At 34.3% G+C, this 22796-nt stretch overlaps 3 protein-coding genes across 3 annotated transcripts; all 3 read left to right on the top strand.

Annotated features, from left to right (window-relative positions):
• The first annotated feature begins 2949 nt into the window (after nt 1–2949).
• LOC124886968 (mitochondrial fission protein ELM1-like) lies at nt 2950–11622 on the top strand. Its single transcript, XM_047395899.1, has 11 exons — nt 2950–3234; nt 4215–4380; nt 4478–4535; nt 6707–6803; nt 7702–7851; nt 7947–8073; nt 9074–9186; nt 9258–9321; nt 10796–10889; nt 10980–11088; nt 11388–11622. The coding sequence occupies exons 1-11, from the start codon at nt 3118–3120 to the stop codon at nt 11487–11489; spliced, it is 1197 nt and encodes a 398-aa protein (XP_047251855.1). The 5' UTR covers nt 2950–3117; the 3' UTR covers nt 11490–11622.
• Nucleotides 11623–13511: 1889 nt separating this feature from the next.
• On the top strand, nt 13512–15984 carry LOC124886969 (casparian strip membrane protein 1-like). The gene is made up of 3 exons (XM_047395900.1): nt 13512–13884; nt 13985–14108; nt 14660–15984. Exons 1-3 carry the CDS (start codon nt 13586–13588, stop codon nt 14876–14878), a joined length of 642 nt encoding a protein of 213 aa, XP_047251856.1. The 5' UTR covers nt 13512–13585; the 3' UTR covers nt 14879–15984.
• Nucleotides 15985–16461: 477 nt separating this feature from the next.
• Nucleotides 16462–21516, top strand: LOC124886970 (peptidyl-prolyl cis-trans isomerase CYP18-2). The gene is made up of 6 exons (XM_047395901.1): nt 16462–16714; nt 16789–16884; nt 16984–17045; nt 18803–18936; nt 20717–20801; nt 21121–21516. Exons 1-6 carry the CDS (start codon nt 16643–16645, stop codon nt 21164–21166), a joined length of 495 nt encoding a protein of 164 aa, XP_047251857.1. The 5' UTR covers nt 16462–16642; the 3' UTR covers nt 21167–21516.
• Nucleotides 21517–22796: the final 1280 nt, after the last annotated feature.

The following is a 22796-nucleotide window of genomic DNA, read 5'->3' on the forward strand; positions in this document are numbered from 1 at the left end:
TGGACAAGTAAAAATAAAGAGAAGAATTTTTTATTTTTATTTTTTTAAAAGTTTGACGAAAGCTATATGCTTGTTTTCCTTGTCTGTCCGTAAGGATTATGAATTTATGTCTGGAAAAAAAAAGAATATAAACTCTTATTGAAATTAGTGATACTGCAATACAATTTGTATACAATTTTTAAATACATTAATTAAGGAAAATTTCTTATTTAGCAATAACACATAATCTTTTTGAGTGTATTATATATTATAGAATATAATTCAAGATTTTTTACTAATTATCTGGTTCATCAATGGGTTGCTTTGCATAAGACGTATATGGCATGTATTTTTAGTTTCATCAATCAATTTTACTAGATATAAGAGCCCGTGCCAGCAGGGTCAGTGTGTTACTTTTCGGATATTATATGTTATTTTTTGTTTCAATTTATATATTGCTAATGAAATATTTGAAAATGTCAATCAGATTTGTTGTATATAGTTTTAAATATTTTAAGTTGTTAATTGTATTATGATTTATACGACTTTCAACGTAATTTTCAAGTAATATTCTTTTATCCTAATTAATATGACATCGATCACTATTGTAATCTATAATACTTTTTCGACGTTATAATTTACTATTTTAAATTATTTGCTATTTTAATTTATAATACCTTTCTTGTTCAAACTTTTGTGGTATTGATAGTGAATTTATATAAATTTTTAATTATTGTAATTTATAATATTTTTCGATTTCAATTTAAGCGACATTGATATAATTTTAACAGTAATCAAATATCACAATTGAAATAACGAAACTGGTACGTCTTGAATGACTCAAAATAACTAATTAAAAGTGATATAACAAAATTGCTATAAAAATACTTGTGAAATTTTTTTAAGTGAACCTCACATAAGATGTCAAATTAATTTAAAACATCAATTAAATTTATGTTATTTTTTCCAGATATGATTTGTTAATTTTTATTTAAATTTATATGACACTGATTAATATTTGTGAAAGTCAATTAGATTTATTATATATAGTTTTAGACATTTTAAGTTGTTAATTATATTATGATTTATACGACTTTCAATGTAATTTTCAAGTAATATCCCTTTATCCTAATTAATATGACATTGATAACTATTATGATCTATAATACTTTTTCTGTAATTTACTATTTTAAGCTATTTGCTATGGTAATTTATAATACTATTCTTGTTTAAACTTTCGTGGTATTAATAGTGAATTTAGACTTTCAAAGTAATTTAAGTTTTTAATTATTATAATTTAAATTTATACGACTTTCAACGTAATTTTCAAGTAATATTCCTTTATCCTGATTAATATGACATTGCTAAATATTATAATCTTTACTACTTTTTTGCCGTTGTATTTTACTATTTTAAATTGTTTGCTATTGCAATTTATAATACTCTTCTTGTTTAAACTTTTATGGTATTGATGGTGAATTTAGACTTTTAAAGTAACTTAAGTTTTTAATTATTGTAATTTATAATATTTTTAACTATTTCAATTTAAACGACACTGCTATAATTTTGAGAGTAAACCAAATATCACGATTGAAATAGCGAAATCAGAATGTCTTGAATAACTTGTAATAACTAATTAAAAGTGATATAACAAAATTGCTATAAAAAATACTTGCGAAAATTTTTTAGGTGACCTCATATAAGATGTCAAATTAATTTAAAATATCAAGAATTAATTTATCATTTTATATTTATTTCACCTTTTATAAAATAAATATTATCAATTTTTAAGTACTTAGATGACTCATAATAGTTAATTATTGGTGATACAGTAAAATTACAATTGAAACAGTTGAAACAATCATGTCATGAATATCTATTTTACTTTATAAATATCTATTTTATTTTTTATAAAATATTTTTTTTAATAAGTAAATATTATATAATAATTACTTAAAAACGATATAGTAAAATCACGAATCAAGCAGCCAGCTGGAAGATGCCTGCCACTGACGCTTATATATATATATATATAGTAGTAATTCCTTCCAAAGATTCACGCATGCACATGATATATGGATATTTAATTTACTTTTTATATACACTTAGTAAACTTTCATGTGTATCCATATTTAGTATACCATATATTGCATCAATTCAAATATGAATGAATATCCTTTTTTGTTCCAAAAAAGTTGCCTAAATTTGGCTATTGTATATTATTATGAGTACAATAACTTAATATTGATGTAGCTTGGATATCTCTAAAGCAAATTATTTGATATTTTCACATTTTAATTTAATTTTTTCCCGAAATATTTTTAGAAGATTTAATTCGAAACAAAAGAAAACTATAGTAGAAAACTTATACCGTTATTTATTTGGCTTAAATTTCTTTTATTTACACCTAACTTTATGAGTCTCAATTAGTAGAAAACTAATCAAAGTTTGTTTACATTGATCAGTTTAAGCATTTTAAAGTCAGAATAGGAGACCAAAATAGCCTTAAAAACATTTTTATAGTGTTTAAATAAATTAAATAAGACATTATAAACACTTGATTTTAGCTAAAATGATAAAATAAGACAAAAATTCTAGGTTAGGATTTTTCAACTTAATTCATGCATTTTTACCTGTATATGAAAGAATTTTAGCTCAAAAATAAGTACTAGTATTATTTTTGCTTAGTGTTCTCGTTTTATTTTATTTGACATATGTTGATTTGATACACTTCTTAATGAATACATTAATTAGGATCTGGAGAAGCGCTTGATAAGTATATATTGTATGCGGTCGTACCTCACACTTATTAGAAGTTTATTTTACTAAATTAACCTTGTCAATTATACGTTGACATAATTAATAAGATTAATTTAATAAAAAAAAACTTCTAATAATAAATATTTTTAAGTAAATCTGAACACAAAATCTTCAAATTTATATATCTAGAAACTAAAAATACTATAAATCACTATTATTAATAATTTAAAATATATTAAAAAAAAAACTAAATACTAAACTTGTTTAAATCTCCAAATTTGAAAAGCCACAAATAAATTTTCACATATGGAGTATGCTAATATTTTTCCCTTGAAATGAAAACAAGAGAGACGAGAAAGGTAGCGAGAGAAGAATTAAATGGGAAGAAGGGTTATAAGGAGAGTATATATAATAGGAAATGGGGCAGCTGGTGCAGAAAATCAGTGCTTTGGTTTGGTTCGAGCTTTGGGATTATCCCATCTACAAACGCTCTATGTATGTATAAATTAGCTAGTACTATTATCTTTAGATAAATGACTTTTTAGATAAATTTGTTTGTGTGGTTTTAATTTGATAAATGACTTTTAACTTTTGCGGCCTTAAATTAAAAATGATGTAGAAAGTACTAAAATGTTCATTGGTCTAAAGGTGAAAAATTGAAATGGAGGGGTAATTTATGTTCATACACTCCAAAAACGTGCCACACCTGTGTCGGATCCTTAAAAAATACACTATTTTTGAACGATCGGACATGCATTTTTGAAGAGTTTGAGTGCCATGGTTTAGACAACACTTCGTTAGAAATGGGTTAAAGAGTTTTTTTTTTTTCAACCTAAAGTTCATTTTTTTTAGCTATTGATGTTAGTGTCATTATTGTTTCTTGGTTTTTAATGGAGGAGTATAAATTGGAATAATGCTTCTTTTGGAGTATATTTTGCATGCCGAGAGTTGGGACTTGTGTATCGATACTTGTATTCTGTGATTTGATTATGGTGATTGAAAGAAGCATGTCAAACTGTTGATCAATGAAGCTCTATTTTTTTTATTTTTTTTGAGTAAGTTTTATGGAATTAGTGAGACTGATAATTATTATCTCAGAAAGTCACTTTCTTTGTTGAAGAGAATTGGAATGAAAAGAGAGTGACTTTTTGCAATAAAATGCCTATTAGTTGAGTGACATCTGAGATATCAACTCAAGTTAGTGATTGCAAGTCGGTGGAATACATTTCTTGTCTAGTCTACCTTGAATGGGATTTGAAGAGGACGATATAAGGGGTTCTATTTCTGCAGTATGTCTGCAAATGGACCATGTTATGTGGAAAAAAGAGCGCAATTTTCTCAGTTCAATAGATTTTGAGGAAAATTAACTGTACTATTAGTTCTCTGCGTCCTGTAAGTTCTTTCTTGGCATAGTTGTTTAATGTGTTATCATTTCTCATGTGGTGCTTGCAATGGTTTTGCTCGTTGTTGTGCAGCGAGTTATTAGGCCAAAAGGAGGTATTAACATGCGACTTCAATGGTTGCCTGTTTCTCTCCACAAAAGGTTAGAAAATGTGAGAAAGTTGATTTATGGAGATACACTTCCAACTCAAATTGTAGTCAGAGGACAGAAATTGATGCCTCTTCCTGCTGAAGTACAAGGTACTATGGATTTCTGCAAGTTCACTCATACTGAAAACTGTCTAAATATTATATGCTAAATTATTGTGTTTTGCTGATGATGATGCGGGTTTTTCAGATATCCTAGAAGCTAATGCAAAACATATTGCAACACTATCCTGTGAAGCATTTGCCAAGTATGTTCTGTTATAGTTTATTTATATTCCTCTCTCTCTCTCTCTCTCTCTCTCTTATCCCGTGCATTGTATACTTTTATGGTCCAAATGATGTGTTTCAAGCTCTTAGTCAGGTGGTATTAGAGCAATGAAATAATCAGAAAATGGTGGATTTAAATTGCCTTTTTTTCTGTGTTGACCACATTAGTAGTTCGTCTGCTAATTGTTTTTAAAAGCGAAAAGCGCCAAAATAGTGATAAAGTTATTGTAACTTGAAGCAAAAAAACGAGAAGTGAAGCGCACAATTTGCTGAAAATTATGAAGTACCGCAATATAAGAAGTTAGTACTTTAATATTCAACTTATAACTAAAATAACTAATTTCAGCATCCAATAGACAATAATATTGATATTAATTTAACACCTCAAAGTTGAAATTTAATGAATCAATTTCTTCTTGTTGGAATCACCCATAAAGTGATAATCCCTCGCTTTACATTGCTTCATCACTTTAAATAATGGCTTTTAATTACATTGCATATTCTTTAAGCAGCTAGGCAGTATCTGTTTGGCCTTCTGTTTGTGAAACACATCGATATGAGTATGTGCATATGGTTTAAGCTCTTCTCATTTTGTCTGATCATTTTTATTTTACTGTTGAACTTTTGTTTTGAAAATTTTATTAGACAATATCGAAAGTTCAATGAAGTTGTTGGACTTCGTTGTTGACTATAGGTACAACTTACAAGATGTTCGGCATCTTAAAACTTACTGAAATGGAACATAGATTGGGGCTTTTAGGTCCTTATATGTTGCTCACTTTAAAGCGAAGGAACATATAGCACAAATTAAATTCTTCAAGGACATTGGTTTGGAGGAAAAAGTTTATGAGTAGGACAACTTTACTGGTTATGAACAGTGATGCAGACAGTTTTTTGGGGATTCTTCTCATCTTTCTTTTCGATAATCTAGACATCTCTATGACTAGTGGCTCACAGTATGAAACTCTGTGGATGCTCACTGCTCTATCCTTCTCCACTTAAACAACATGCTTTTGTCCGCAGTCGTATTCAAACCCTTTATATGCGCCTATCCGCAATCTACACATCACGTATTGTGCTCTTACCACTAGACTAAAGCGAAATTCCTTTCATCTTAAGCTTGAAGATAATGAATATTGTTGTTGGCCTTGAGCACCTGAACTTTCTAGACAATCAAAGTAGTAGAGTTGATGGCTCAAAATTGCTATATACCGAAGATATAGATATTTAGCAAGAGAAAGAGAGAAAACTCTCCTTAGATATAGCTTTCTTTTACTATGAATCCCCACCTGTTGCAATCTTCAGGAATAGAAGAAGGGAAGCGCAAAACTTCAAGTATTCCTTTAAGGATACTGACTTTTAGGTAAAAATTCTAGTATACAGTTTCTATCCCTCATGTGAAACCTTTTTAAATCAATCAAAAAGGTTGCACATGAGGGATAGACATAATATTAAAAAATTTTATCCAAGAAGAGAACAAATTGCACGACCTTACTTGAATAGGATCTGTTCTATAGACTCATACCACCGTTAAAGAAAACAAATTGCATTTTAGAATTCAAGTTTAAGCAGTGTTTGCCGGAAGATTCTCTTTGACGCAATCACATTAAAAATGTTGCAATGGTTGTTGTCCGGACCCAATCTTATATAAAGTCAAATAGAATTCTAAAATAGCTTAGATATTTTCTTCTTATGTTATTTCGAGTAAAAGTCACGTGGGTATAGCAACTGGGCTCCAAAAAAACTCAAACGTCTTTCAAAATTATGGGAAGTGCAAAACAGTTGAGGAAGTTGAAGCAAAAAAATATAAATCTGAGATAAAATATAAATCGTGTCCCCCAGCCCAAACCCCACTTTGTGGGGCTACACTGGGTATGTTGTTGTTGCTGAGATAAAAAAGATTAATAGGTATATGACACTTGATCAATGCACAATTACATGTAAAATTGGTTCTGCCGGAGGAAGTTTCTTTTGAGACCCTGAGCAAACTATCTATGCTTGTGTGTTGCAATAGTTCTTATGCAACTGCAATACTGACTTCCCATGAGCTTGTTTACGAGTTCTTATTTGCAGGAGGTAGTGTTGGAACAAATCTTGCTTTCAGATGTTAACATTACATCTGATCTTTCTATTTCACTTTCTCAAAATTTAGGGATGGTCCATCATTAGTAGTTGCATCAGGTCGTGATACTATCTCCATTTCAAGCTCAATAAAACAGTTAGCTCCAGAATATGTATTCACTGTGCAGGTTTGACAAAACTAAGCTTTGTTGTGTGATATATCAGAACTTTCTCACCCAGTGATGGAAACACATATTCGCTTAGATGAATTACGAATGCTACTTCTTTTGTTTTTCTGAATGGTTTTCTCTTGAATTTTAATATTATTGGTTTTCTGATGTTCTTCTTTTTCTCTGATGTTTCATTTTAATTGGCATAGTCCTACAAAGTTTGAAAAGCTTTCAAAAGTTATGAGGTCATGCCCTCCATATATAATTCTCTTCAAGTAGGGTCTGTTTCTTCCAATCATTGGATGTCAAAGACAAATGGAATTTAATTTGCGCGTAAGCACAATTTCACTCTGGTGGTCCATTTCCTTTCAGGACTCTATTTCGGTTTTGGTCTGCGCACAATTTGTTGAATCAAAGTTCTAGTTACCAACTCACCTTTGACTTTGTAATGGCTTTAAAAGTTTAACCAAATATCAAATGAGAGGGATACCAAATATAAAATTTCAAATAAGGAATCCAGGTTCTTTAATGTGAATTTTATTAATCTCTACTGATCCACTCTCCTGCACCTTTGAGATTGAATAATCATCGGTTTTAATTTTTGGCACATTAGATTCGGTTAGATAATAGTATTTGCGTTGGTCATGTCACACACACATAGTGAAAGGGAGAGAGGGATATCATATGACAAGTGATCTCCTACATAAATTATTTTAGGCTTTTTTCTCGCACTTAGGATAATATAAACCTTCAACATTAATACCACTATCCCTTTCTCAGTGCCAATGCTGTTTGGTATTTCCTTGATATTTGCTTTTACCTTCCATGTTTGAAGTTCTAAAGGAGTTTTACGATGAAAGTTTGCTAATAACGTATAGTGCTAGTTAGAAATGGTAAAATTCTGTTGTGTTTTCAGATTCAACATCCCAGGTCACGTCTAGATAGGTTTGACCTAGTGATCACACCTCGTCATGATTATTATCCCTTGACATCTGAGGGACAAAAAAAAATTCCTTGGCTTCTTCGAAGGTGGATAACACCTCGCACATCTCCCGAGAGACACGTGGTATGCAAATTTCTTGAAACATCTTTCTTGCAAAACCTTGGAGTTCTCTACCACCTCCACATTTGTAGACATCTTCACTGAGAATTTTGTGGCAGGTACTGACTGTCGGAGCCCTTCATCAAGCTGATTCTAATGCGCTGAAGGATGCAGCTTACACTTGGCATGATGAGTTAGCAACTTTACCAAGACCATTGCTTGTGGTTAATGTTGGAGGGCCTACAGGTAATTTGCTTTTTTAAGTCTTTTTCCTCTACTGTGCTTTGTTTATTTTGTTGTGAAGGGGTGATTACATTTTGGCTGCTAGTCTTTAATCCTCGTGAAAATGTTAAGAAATAAACTAACCAGGTTCTGAATGTGCTTTAGTCACAATTGGCATCGTCTGTTACTATAGGAAATGACTGTATAAACACTATCTTATGTTTAAACCTTTAAGTTCTTCTTTTGAGTTCCTTTGCTCGGTTATTTAGAAGCACTTATTGGTTGCCTTCTGTTTGTCTGGCTAAGGACTCTGGATTTTATGGCATCTCTTTAGAAACCATGGCTGATCATATTTATTTGTACAATATGATTTGAAGGGGTAGGGGAAGGATGGTTTGGATAGTGCTGCGTATATACATACTTGTATGCTCTTATTGTTGCTAAAGCGCTTCATCTTGCAGAATGGTGCTTGCCTAGTCATTTTTGGGTAAATTGTTTTACATCTAGTAAATACTTTTTCCTCTGAGCAGAAGTTGCTAAGTTTCGTGAACAAGTGAGCATTTTGTTCTTTTTCCCCTTGTTATTTATTACAGGGATTACGACTTAGGGACTTTGTCAAATCTACATGAACAAGGGGTCAAACCTCCTGCTGCTTCCCCCTTCCCCACCCTTTGCTTGAAGACAAAGAAGAGCTATTTCATTCCAATGTATCTGTTAATGCTTAGTGATTGAGAAAGTTCCTTGAATAGAAACTCAGGTATAGTCGTTTTTGTGATAAGAAATCTGACTGTCAAAGGGCGGGCTGATTGCTGAGACAAGTTAAAGAAATCTTTTCCTTTGGGGTTGTCCAGAGAACTGTATGGTGGAATATATCGTTCTCCATGATGACTGATATTCTTTTTGGCATGAGAAATCTGCTTTTAATTCTTCTTGTGAAACTTGTCAAAATCTAGAATTTTCCAGCACATTTATTACAACTTAAACTAGCTATTTTCCTTTTTGGCTCACAAGTCTTTCTTTCCAGGTCATTGTAGATACGGGACAGACCTAGCACTGGAGCTAACAGCATTGCTGCTGAATATTGTTCCAACATGTGGGAGCATCAGAGTATCTTTCTCTCGTAGGACTCCTTGTAAGGTATATGATTTCATCAGTTTCATCTGCCAATTTTCCTTCTGGTTATTGGTTGGTGATATTGTAGTTAACAGGTCTCGGACATCATACGGGAAGAACTTGGAAATCATCCTAAAGTTCGCATATGGAATGGTGAAGGTACTGTTGATGCAATGTTTGTGTTGAATTGTGTGACCATAACACACTTTTATTTACTTAATTATATTCTCAACATGCCCCCTTATGCATGGGCCTGATTCTTTTTCATGGGCCAAGCATGTGGAAATTCTTTTTGATAATGGATAGCGGTGAGGTTCGATCCCAGAACCTTTGCCTGCTCTCATACTATGATAAAGAAATGACTTTGGGCTAACTCAACTGCAAAAGCTGGCTCATGACACAAGGATTGCCCAAGACCATATAAAGAGACCAATGATCCCTTAACCCAATGGCCACAGATATGGTCAAGAAATTCCTGCTAACCAGACAGAAATTAAGTTTGCACTCACTACCAAAGAGCATTCGCCCCTTTACTATTTTCGTCTCGACGGGGTTTTAGTCTTTACAGGGGCATACCCTAACCAGATTCAATCCCAAGGGTTAATCAAGCTTTTGAAACTAGTGAAACTAGTCTTCACAGTTTGAGTTCCTCTTTCAATGATGCATTCTTAGCTTGTCAAACTTTCTTCCCTTTACTAGGAAAATTATCCGGTAAGCAAGAACTTTGTATTCCTATCCCTCGCAGAAGAGAACACTCAACAACAACAACAACAACAACAAACCCAGTGTATTCCCACTTAGTGGGGTCTGGGGGGGTAAGATGTACGCAGTCCATACCTCTACCTCTGATGAAGCAGAAAGGCTGTTTCCGAAAGACCCCCGGCTCAAGTCACGAGATATCACACAAACACATAGTACAGCACAGAAGAAGATGACATAACATAGATAAGGCACCCATAGGGAATATAAAACAGAGTAAAGCAGGAATGCAGGAGAGAACACTCGTCAATGCAAAAATGAACAGCAAAAAGAAGCAAGTAACAGAAGTTTGAGCTTTTTGATGAGCTAAACAAAAGGGTGTTCTGATGTCAGATTTTTAATTATTCCTTCACAGATCTTGTATAAAAATTCGACAAAAAATGGGGATATAGTTTGCCATTTAAGGAAAGGATGCTCAGGACAGAAGAGGTTTATTTAGTTTATGCCCCTGTTAGATGTTCTTCTGTGGTTTTCATCAAACAAACTGCATAACATTTCTTTCTTCTTCCTCTGCCCACTAACATAAAAGAAGAGGACATTGTGGTCTATCTCTGTTATGAAACCTTTTACTTGTCTTTCCTCCTATATGTAGATGGAAGACAATTAATAGCATAATCTTCTATTTCCGTCGCATGGTATGAAATATTGACAAAAAATCATCTTCTGGCAATAAGTGCCCCCGGCTAACAAGAAAGTAAAGCAAGCGATAAGATTTTAGAGATACTTCAATCCTTTTCCCTCAAAGAGGGGATATTGCTGATACTTCAATTCTCGGCCAATTCACAGAATATTTGGAACTGTGTCTCTAGCTGTATTTCCTGCTGATGCCACTGACATGATGTACGCAGCCTTTTTTAACATTGATACCCTTCAGGTCCGAATCCACATATGGGACATTTGGCTCTTGCAGATGCTTTTGTTGTCACTGCTGACTCAGTTAGTATGTTAAGTGAGGCTTGCAGTACTGGGTAAGTTGCTATTATGTTGACTCTTGTCAATTCAATGTCCCTTCTGTTCTCCTTTTCATTAGCATTTCATCTAAAGAGTTTACGGTTCAGGAAACCTGTTTATGTAATTGGTGCTGAGCGCTGTACGTGGAAATTCAGAGACTTCCATCGATCCTTGAAAAATCGAGGAGTGGTTCGGCCATTCACTGGAAAAGAAGATGTGAGTAGAGTTATCGTACATTATTTTTTGTTTGTACTACTTCTGGCAGTAGGCACTATTTAATTCTACAACTACTAAAAGCACTGCATAGTTTTGAAATACAATTGGAAGTGGATAATTCCACGTGCCATTTGACATTATCTTCTCTTACTGCAACCATTCACGTTTTAAATTTGGAATTCAAGTGAATACACCGGTAAACATTAAGCTTACGCGTTACAGTCACCGGCCATGCAAGGGCCTGATGCCTGGAATCAAAAGTTGTGACTATGTCTTATACTCATCCTGTTATTTTATAGATATCTGAAAGTTGGAGCTATAGTCCCCTGAATGATACTAAGGAGGCTGCTGCCCAGGTGATTAAAGCACTAGCCGAACGTGGATGGAGTTTGCCATCATAGTTTCTTCTTAACTATAGATTGTTTATCTTGATTCAGGCATATTTACCAGCTTTAGCACCTGTATTACTGTTACAGAAAATGGAGTAGAGGGAATTTGTTGATTTTCTACCATCAGAAGTATCTATTCTTCTCATTTTGGCTGTTTGGTTATTTACTTCTTTCTGTTCAATTTTAGAAGGACAATGTAGTAGTGCAATATACCTCTCCACTTCCCTTTCGGTTCCGGGGGTGGGCCCGGGGTCGGGTGGAGTTTTGGGCCGAAAATCGACTGGCGGCCCCCCGGCTGGCTGTGGAGCGGGGGAGGGTGGGCCGACTGGGCCATTTGGGTGGTCAAATAGGCGAAACGGCATGAACGAGCCATTTTTGGGCCAAATCGGTGCATGTTAGCCCATGGTTCCAGGGGTGGGCCCGGTTACTTTTAGAGAAATCAAAGAAAATATCCACCAGTTATGTCACTTGGATTCTTCAAAAATGATACAACACTCGTGTCAGATCCTCCAAAAATAAATCACTCTTGGAGGATCCGACATGAACAGGACGAATCGTTTAAAGAGTCTCCAATTATTTCACTTTACAAAATAGAGTGTTTTACTGAGTACACTAATTTATGTAAGTCCAACACACGTCTGTCGAGAAAAGAAAATTAGTTCAGTTAAACAGTAGCCCAACTTAGTATTCTCTGAAATTGATATTTTTTCAACCCAATGGGTTAACAAATGATAACTCATTTTCTTTAATGGTCTATGCTAAATTGAAAATAAATAAATAATAATAATAAAGAAGGCCTAGCTCAATTTAAATCTAGAACACAATACACTCCTGATTGAACAATTTTTCTGTTTGTGTATCTGTATGTCATGAAGTTTCAAAAGTGAAATTTCATGACAATGTCTGAGAGGTTTACTTCTAAAAATTGAAATCCTGTGAATTTTAACAACACGCATTCGAAAATTTTCTATTATAAAAAAAAGAAAAAAAAAATTGAATCGATGAACCTAAGAAAGTCAAATATCCCAATGATCCAACTTCCATTAATTTGTAAGACTCTTTTTGTTTGTTTGGATTAATGATCTCAACTAATTTGCATAGTGGATTAGGGGAAAAAGTTCGTTGTTTAGTTGTCAACTCATGGGAATAAATTAATTTCGACTTGACTCATCCATGCAAAAAAGTTATTCTTAACATAATTAATTTTAAAATGTATGTTTTCTATTTAACTAATTGTAACAATGGTAGTCAAATAACTATAATAATAAGATTAGGTAATATGATAGTGATTTTCCAATTAATTTCTAACTTGGTCCACCAATCATTCTTGTTCTATCTGCCCCATTTATCACTTTTTTGGCTCCTTTTTAGCTAAAATAATATTGTTAACTAAGATTTTTTTTTTTAAAATAACTATTTTTAGAAGTTCCATTATCTAATTTGAGATACTTAAAAGAATTACACAACCACCCTCCTTGCTAATAGAATTGAACAACCACTCTTCTTGCTCCTTTTTAGCTATTTTAAAATAATCTTACTAAAATAAAAAATGAATTGATTTTAAAACTTCCATGAGTAAAGCATCAATTACCCCGAATTATGATCAAATTTACAACGATACACTCTAACTTTACGGGGTCCTATTATCCCCTGAACTAAATTTTAGCATATTTTTGTCAACCTTTTTAGCTGGTGTGACACCTTTTGTCCACCCTTTCAGCTGACGTGACACCTTTTCTCAACCTTTTTAGCTGGCGTGACACCTTTGATTTGTGCCCCATTTTATGTAATAAAGGTGCCACATGCACAAAAGGGTGACAAAAGTACAGTAAAATTGAGTTCAGGGTAGTAGGACCATGTGAAGTTGGAGTGTATCGTAGCAACTTTGGTGATAGTTGGAGTTCCTGGATGCTTCCATTGATAGTACTTGAAACCATTAAACAACCAACCTCCTTGCTAGCTCCATTAGTCTAAAAAATGATACTACTATTTTCCTTAGTAGTTTAATTCATTTTAGCACTATATAATGTCCATTCCACTTTGTTATTCTCATCACAAGCAAGCAAAACCATTAGGCATTGAAGAATCAAGAAAACAAAAGCATCAAAATGGATAAAAGTGAGCCAACCAAGATTGAGATGGGAGAGAATAGCAAATTAGAGAGGAAAGTAGGAAAAGCCCCACTATTAGGATCACCTTCTCATGCTATTTCAAGTGCTGCAGTTCCAACTAAAAGAGCTGGTAGTTACAAAAGAGGCATTGCTATTTTTGATCTAATCTTGAGAATTGCTGCTGTTGCTACTTCCATTGGTGCTGCTGTTGGCATGGCTACTGCTGGTGAAACTCTTCCATTCTTTACTCAGTTCTTTCAATTCGAAGCTGGCTACGACGATCTTCCTACTTTTACGTACGTACCTGTCTTACTTTCACGATTACGATATTAATATATACATGCATGTGTAGTCCAGATACTAGTGCTTAATTTGTTGCTGCATGTATTTTTGCAGGTTCTTTGTGGTAGCTATGTCAATTGTGGTTGCCTATCTAGTCCTCTCCATACCGTTCTCTATAGTGTGCATTGCGCGCTCTCATGTCGTTGCTCCAAGGCTCCTCCTCATCATCTTTGACACCGTAAGCACGGTGTACCTTCATATTTTCTTAATGAGAAGTTTTTATAACAACATAAATGATGTTAGGACATCGTATGAACTAACTACTAGTAACACTATCAAATATCTGAACTTCATATGTAGCAACTCAAGACTATATATTATAAACTTTAGAGTAAAACATTTGGTATTTCCTCAACTATGACACACTCCCGCTTCACAGGGGTCCTATTACCTCCCGAACTAAATTAGCGTATTTTTGTCAATCTTTTTAGCTGACGTGACTCCCATTTTATGTAATAAAGGTGCCACGTCAGCACAAAAAGGTGACAAAGATATGCTAAAATTGAGTTTAGGGTGTAATAGGATCCCTGTGAAGTTGAAGTATGTCGTAGTAATAGCTTTGGTCATAGTTTGGGGAGTTACTGGAGGTTTATCTCTAAACATTATGTTATGTAGCAACTCAAAATTTTTATGTTAACATCCAATGTTGTGCACATATATATATAACTCAAAACTTTATGTTACTCTTAACATTTAATTTTTATTAATGTTGTGCACATTATTTTTCAGGCGATTGTGACATTGACAACATCAGCAGCAGGGGCATCAGCTGCCATAGTGTACTTAGCACACAATGGTAACCAAGATGCTAATTGGCTTGCATTTTGTAACCAATTTGGTGATTTTTGCCAAACAACTAGTGGAGCTGTGGTGGCTGCCTTTATCACTATTGTCCTCTTGCTCATCTTGATTCTTTTGTCTGCTATTGCTCTTAACAGAAGACATTAATCAAGATGCAACGACCAAAAAAATATTGTAATTTATTTTAATCTTTGTATTTTCCTTCATGTTACTTTTGTAATTTGTACCTTTGTTAAAGTGTCCATTTAGTCTGATATGTTTTCATTTTGGGTGAGGGGGAGTGTGTGCTTGTATTGTTGTGTTGGTGTCCCTAGCTTTAAATTTCATTAAAAAAGGGAAAGACAAAAATTATAACATTACAATTGGTGAACTACTGAAATTTTTATATTTTGATTTGTAACTTTCTTGTGGGTTTTTCTCCCTCTATTCAAAATTAAAGATATATGTATTCTTTTTACCATGTCTATACAAATTCTCTTGATATCTAATTTGTGGTAAGTCACGTTCCGCAGAGATGTCGAACTTGCATATTGTAAATCACGCTTAGCAACTACAACTTATAACCCAACTCTATCCCCAAATCCACAACCAAATTCCACTAATCGAGAAAATTTTAATAGACCTCAACTTTCAACTGATTAGTGAGAGTTCCCATTTCCCCTTTCTAATTCCCTCCCTCATTTCTGGAGGTGCGTATTGGTCGGTTTCGTTTGATTTTGTGCATTATCAATTTGATTTATTGATTTTCGATTTGTAAACACGCTAAATCAATAACCGAATCAATAAGATATTTTGGTCTTTATTGGATCGTTTTCGATTTAACTAATAAGAAAATACTCCGAGTTTTGAACCAAAATCATCCTTATTATTTCACCCAAACTTTAACTTCATCCTTATAATATTTCACTTTAACTTGAAACATTCTTTAAATTTTAAAAAACTTGACCAAAAACATACCTCTGTTATATTTTCCATCCATTCCTAAGGGAAGATTGTTTATTCATGTGACACATTTCTTTCTTCTTCCATATCTAATTCTAAGGGGAGTATTATACGACACAAGCTTCTGTCTTTTTTTTTTTTTTTTTGGAGAGTTTTCATTCTCTCCCCTCCAAAGGGCCATAGAAATTAAAATTATCTTCTCCAGTGAAATTTGTCCTATGTGTAGCTTTATTTGTTGTGATATTTTGTGGTTAGTATGATAGGAGTAAATAATAGTAATAAAATCATGGTATATTTAATTGATAGAATTATTTTAGTATAGGGGTCAAGTAAAACGGAATAGATGGAGTATATTGTTTATCTCATGATCAAGTTTTTAAAATTTAAAAGGATGTTTTAAGTTAAGTAACATATTATAAGGATGAAGTTAGAGTTTGGGTGAAATAATAAGGATGATTTTGATAAAAAACTTTCTAATATTTCTTTACTTTCTTCTATTTTCATTTGTTCTACACTATATCATCATGTATAAAGTCTACATAAAATTAAAAAACAACGACAACAACTATAAAATACAAAAGACAATAAAACATGTATATAGAATCTAAAGTCACTATTATATAAGTGCGAATAAAAATTTAATTTTAATATACTGTTATTGAGTTATCGATTTAACCACTAACTAAAACCTTAAAACCGAAAATCAAACCGAGCCCAATAAAAATATTTATGAAATCGTTTAAAAAATCATTAACCCAATATTGATAAGTTAATAACATTTTTATTGATTTGATCTATCAATTTTGAATCGATTTTTGCACACCCCTACTTAATTTCCTCCTCAACCCGACCCGACCCAAATAAGAGGAGATCCGGCCTATATATAGATAGCAAAGCAGGCGCAATTCCCCCATTAGTTCAAAATTTGTTCACTTAATTAGCTGAAAAACCCTTGGTAGAATCTCAGAGATGTGGCCGAGTGCAGAAGGAGGACCACCAGAGGTCACTCTAGAAACTTCCATGGGTCCTATTACATTTGAGGTACTCGATCTCTTCTTCTTCCATTTTTGAACTTGTGCAATGAGCTAAACATTGAAATTTTGTAATTTGTTTAGATGTATTACAAGCATGCTCCAAGAACGTGCCGGAATTTCATAGAACTTGCTCGAAGAGGTTACTATAATGATGTCAAGTTTCACAGAATCATTAAGGTTTCATTTTTATCATCATTTTTATTTTTATTTTACATTTTTGAATGCTTTTTTGGAGCTTTATTTATATTGTTTTATCACTTTTGTATTTGGATGTAGGATTTTATTGTTCAAGGTGGAGATCCTACTGGTACCGGAAGAGGTGGAGAATCTATCTATGGGTATGTAAAGGCCTAGATGTTTGTGTTATATATGTATGTCTTTACTTCATCCGTACTATTAGGTAGTAGTGCGTTGTCTTGTTATCAATCAATACTAGTAGTTGTAGTATTGCTCTTGTAGTTGCTTGTACATTGATTTCTGTTATTATCTGTTTTTTCTTGTACTTCAGCTACATAGTTTTGTTTACTATCTGTTGTTTTTGTTACTATATGCTATTTCTTCTACTTATGTTACTTCTTTTTCTGGACTGCTTTGAATTATTTTTTCTTGAGTCGAGGGTCTATCGGAAACAACCTCTCTGTCTCTGAGGTAAGGTATGCGTACCCTCTACCCTCTTGGACCCTACCACTTTATGAGATTATATTGGCTATGTTGCTGTTGTTGTTGTCCTTCAAATTGCATTTGATATCCCTTGTGAGATAGGAGAAGGACAAGTAGCACATTATAACTAATTCAGTTCTTGTTGGAGAGGCAGATAATATAGCTACGTTCTTGCTGGAGAGCAGGCATCAGTCTAGTTAGTTTGGGGATCTAACATTGTTTATCTTACAAAATAGGAGTCTCTCTTTGCTCTATTTAAAATATGCTAAGAAGTAGTGCAAGTCTATCTTTAATAGTTTTACTCGACCTTTCTTGGATCACTTGTACTTTCTATTACTCTCTCCATTTCAATTTGTTTGTTTTATTTTTCTTTTTAGTCCATTGCAAAAAGAATGACTCTTTCCTATTTTGTCGGCTCCTAATCCTGTCTTTACGTACGACATATTCAAAACCACCTTAGTAAAAAATTTTGGTACATTCTCATAGCTTTAGATTAAAGCCACAAGATTCAAAAGTATTTTTTACTTTCTTAAACACCATGCCACTGACCCAGAGAGTATTATTAATAACACGTTATCAATATGTGACTCTAGTCTTATTTTTGTCGTTACTTCCAAATTGAGTTCCTTTTCTGAATTCGGTATAATTTTTTTACTTTTCTGTTTGGGAGTTGACGTTGCCTACACTTTTTCTTTCCTATTTATTCTTCCTTTCTACTCATTCTTAGTGCATCCATCAAAATATGTATAGAGCGGATGTTGTCCGGTCAATAACTTGGACTCTCACATTTAGAAGATAAAAGTGGTGGAGATGAGGATATTGCAATGGATGTGTGTGCATACCCAGTTGCAAAATTCTTTCCCCTGTCCTAGAGGATATTGCAACTTGTACTATCTTATGCATTTTCTAAATCAATGTTGCTATCTATGAATTGTCAATTGTGAAAAGTTATCATAGAATTGTATAATTTTCTTAAAATTTAAAGTAAAATAGAAACGGAGAGACACAATGGACTGAATGGGTAGTCTCACGTGACTGAAGTTTGAGCTCGAGTAGCATGCCAAATACATAGTTATATTGCTGCTGACATACATCTGTTGAAGATATAATAAAGCCGTTTCTATTGTCACATGTATGTAAATAATAAGGCTTACTATCTGTTCAAGTGTGCTGCAAATGTACGTAGTATTTTCTACCACATGCTTAAGCTGTTGTTGTTCTGCATCTAGTTTGTTTTCTCCAGAACCTTTGAAGAAGATACATCATTAACAAGGGACTGATGGTGAAGTTAATGGGTGCATCTAATAGTGGTGTCATTTTTGTTATTGATTATCATTTGTAGTCATACTAAAATTTGTCTGTCTGACATCGTGAAGAAGAAGATCATCTTTTTGCATACTTGGCCTTTGAGTGACTGCTTAAGTTAACCTTGCAGCCAGAAGTTTGATGACGAGATAAACCCACAGCTAAAGCATACAGGAGCAGGTATCATATCCATGGCTAATGCTGGACCAAATACGAATGGAAGTCAATTCTTCATCACCTTGGCACCTGCACAGTCACTTGATGGTAAGTACACATATCCAGGTTGTTTTCCATCAATTTGTATGAATAGGCCTTCTTTTTGTTGAATCAGTTGACTGTGGTTCATGTGCTGATGTATTTGGGTACCTTGTGTGATTGACCTGCCACGTCATCACACCACATAGGTGTTGTGTGGCACAAAGTTGCTTATGTGGAAGACTTACATGGAAAGGAAACTAGTCCTTAGTTGAATTTTCTAGAGAAATAGATTTCCCATTGAAGATCCTAGAATTTCTTGGATTTGCATGGAAGACCCTTGGAATTTTCTAGCATTGTAGAAATTCTAGAGAGAGGACTATTTTGTAAATATGAGGGACTTGTAGAATAATTATTATTTGCATATGAGCCCCTAAGTGAGTAGTATAAATAGAGGGGCAGTCACACCCGTGACCTAGTGGTTCAATGAAGTTGGGTTGAGCATCATGAGGTCTCAGGTTCAATTTCCAATCGAGACAACACTAGGTGATTTCTTCCTATGTTCTAGCTTTGTCCACAGAGTTGCCTGGTACGTGTCACTAGTGAGAGGTGAAAGTTATTCCGTGGAATTAGCCGAGGTACATGCAAGCTGGACCGGACTCCACGGTTATAAAAAAATAGAGGGGCATTCATTTGTAAAACCATCAAGCAAAATCTTTCACGTCTCGAGTAATATAAAAGCTTTCTTTGGCAATCCTCTTGTGTCTTTCTTCAAATTAACATTCCCTTAGCGATCTAGTTTAAAAAGGCTTACTTGAGCTTACAAGATCGTGAAAGATTCATGAGCGAGTTGTCAAGTGTCGCACAGTGTGCTTAGTCGATGTCTTAGTCCATGACAACGTGGTATCGGAGCAAAGGTTATTACTGGGGGACATTGCTAGCACAACCAATGTTAAACAGGATGCTGCGGAGAAGCACCGAAAAGGGGGAGAGAATCATAAGAAGAGTGAGGAACTGTTGTCCGACCCTACACCAAGCGAATCGTTGGCATCACACTTACCTTCGGCCACTGAGGCAAGTGACGACGAACAGGAGGAGGTGTCCAAAGACATCACACCGGGAATAGAGTGGATTGCAAGGGTTGACATGGAGAGGGAGGCTCTGAAGATTTCCTGAGCTATCTAGTTTTTAAAAAGGCTTACTTAAACTTGCAAAATCATGAAAGATTTGTGAGCGAGTTGTTAAGTGTCGCACGGTGTGCTTATTGGAAGTCTAAGTCCATGACACTTGCTCCCTTAACACTGTTTTCCTGTTTGTATATCAAACAGTAGAACGATAACTTTTAATTGAACTTGAAACTAGATAAGGAACCATTTAGATGGCGAGAAAAAGGTGTTCCAAAATTCAGATGAATCCCCATGTCAACATGTTTGAGCTAAGTTCATGGATGACTATCCATGTATATGAGGAGGCTCTTCCATGATGAGATGCTGGTTGATCTCTCTTGGTTTCAACCAAATCAAGCTGGAGGAAAAAATCCTCTCCTTTCCTAGATTATGTCTGAAAATTCATGAGCTTGTCAAGACTGCCTTAAAATATTAGTACATGATTCCCAGAACAATTTTTGTGATGACTTTCTCATTTTGCGATAGAAAAATACTGTTTTTTAAGACCTTGGTTATTCTGAATCTAATACACTGCCCCAGCTCTGTTGATGTGTCCCTCTAGTCTGCAATCAGCATAAGCATTGCTTGTACAATTGTGATCTCTTCTTTGGTTGTAGCTTGTTCTTATGGTGCACTGTTTAAGTGCACTATTAGCTGATGAGTTTTCGTTCATGTGATTTTAGGAAAACATACTATTTTTGGAAGGGTTTGTCGGGGAATGGAAATTGTCAAGAGACTTGGTAGTGTGCAAACTGATAATACTGACAGGTATTGTGCTTCCCTATAACATTTATGTTCACATTAGTATGAGAACGATGCCATGCTACTAAAATGTTGTGCGTACAGAAAACATCGATAATTCAGGTGGTCTTTGTTTGGAGAAAATGAAATTTCCTGAAAGACTAGATAACTTTCCACTTTATATGTAATGTTCTGGTCAACTTGTCCTTGCTACATGTTTGAACGCAGAAAACTCATCCGTTCATTTAAAGTTTGTTAGTCCTATCTATAACCGTACTATTGAGTACGAAAACTCTAATTCCAGTTCCATTTACTGCCCTTACTCTTCCATTTGATATCAATGCAGACCAATCCATGATGTGAAGATATTGAGGACTACTGTCAAAGATTGATAATCTGCATCTTATCAAAAACAATTGTTACATTAGCTAGAGCATCCAAGGGATAGTATTGTATTTTAATGTTGTTATCACAACCAAGATCCATTCTATCTTCTGTTTTCTAAGTGAGAAAAACTGATGTGGCAATGTGGATACTAATTTTGTGTAAACCAAAATGATATTGGAGAATCACAATTGCCTGACAAACCAAATGGAACAGCATTGTCACATGGTTTGTAAGCCTACTCTAGAGAAAATGACAAAAGCCAGTAGGGCCTCAAGAAGTATCATCTAAACAATTTGCTATTTTGTGTCACTGGCACTTTTCAACTGTCTTTTGATATCAAAGACACTTTTAACTATCCCTTTTTTTGGTTGAATGGTGAATGTAAGTACTCTGTTTTCGAAGGCTCTTTTGGGACTCTGTTGAATGGTATGGCCCTTGCGTAACATCCCGTGATGTCATGCGTGGGATTTAGTTTTGTTAGGCTTATGCTTCAAGTGCAGGAATCGCGCCCTAAATGTCCACCCCAACTGGCCTTATATTTGCCATAAGTGAAGCTGTTTAAATTTCTTTTTTTTTGGCGTTTCAAAGTCATGAAATGTGAAGTCATGATTATTGGAGCTTTCGGTGTGTATTAGCACATGAGTTTTTGAGAAATTGTTGTTGGACTCCATTTGTGTTGAAATGCTGAGTGTCCACCCCAAACGGCCTAGGCTGATGTCGCTTTTATGAGTTCATGAATATCGAGGCTTTTCATGAGTATTAAAACATGAATCTTTTGAAATTTTTTCGCCAGACGTTGTTTGCCTCAATTTTGGATTGTCCATCCAAAAATACTTGGGTCTAAATTCTTTCGGACACTCATATTGCCAACTAATTCGTAGGCTAATACATACGGAAAATCATCTCAATTTCTTATGACATAAAAAAAAGCTATGTCCACCCATATGGATCAAGACAATTCATTTAATAGATCATCGCGGGCGACCCAAGAGATTTCACTAAAACTCATCCAAAAGCTCATATTCCCCACTAATACATAGAGGAATACACACGAAAAATCAAAATAATGCTCAATTCCTATTACTTGGTTCATATGTTTTTTTAAAAAGCTACATTCATCCATCTGCACCAACACAATTCATTTAATAGGTCGTCACGGGCCAACTCGAGGTTTTGGCTAAAACTCATCCAAACGCGTATATTCTCTATTAATCCATAGGCTAACATACACAAAAATTAAAATAATCTTTAATTCATGTTATTTCGCTCATGTTTTAAGAAAGCTACATCCGCGCATCCGGACAAACACAATTCATTTAACAGATTATCGGAGTCCGACCTTAGAGGTTTTGGCGAAAACTCATCCGGACTCCCATATTCCCCACTAATTTAAATGGTAACACACAAAAAAAATCAAAATAATCCCAAATTTCTGTTGTTTTGCTTGTATGTTTTAAAAAAAAGCAACATCCACCCATGCAGGCTAAAATAATTTATTTAATAGATCTTTGTGGGTTAAATGGATCGTGTTGCTTTGATGGGGCCAAGGGAGCTATTATCCAAGTCAAACAGGCAGAACGACGAAATAATTTTTTTTTGAGGGGGGGGGGGGGGGGGGGGGGGGGGGGGGGGGGG

Source organism: Capsicum annuum, chromosome 9, assembly GCF_002878395.1.
Source record: "Capsicum annuum cultivar UCD-10X-F1 chromosome 9, UCD10Xv1.1, whole genome shotgun sequence".
NCBI lineage: Eukaryota > Viridiplantae > Streptophyta > Magnoliopsida > Solanales > Solanaceae > Capsicum > Capsicum annuum.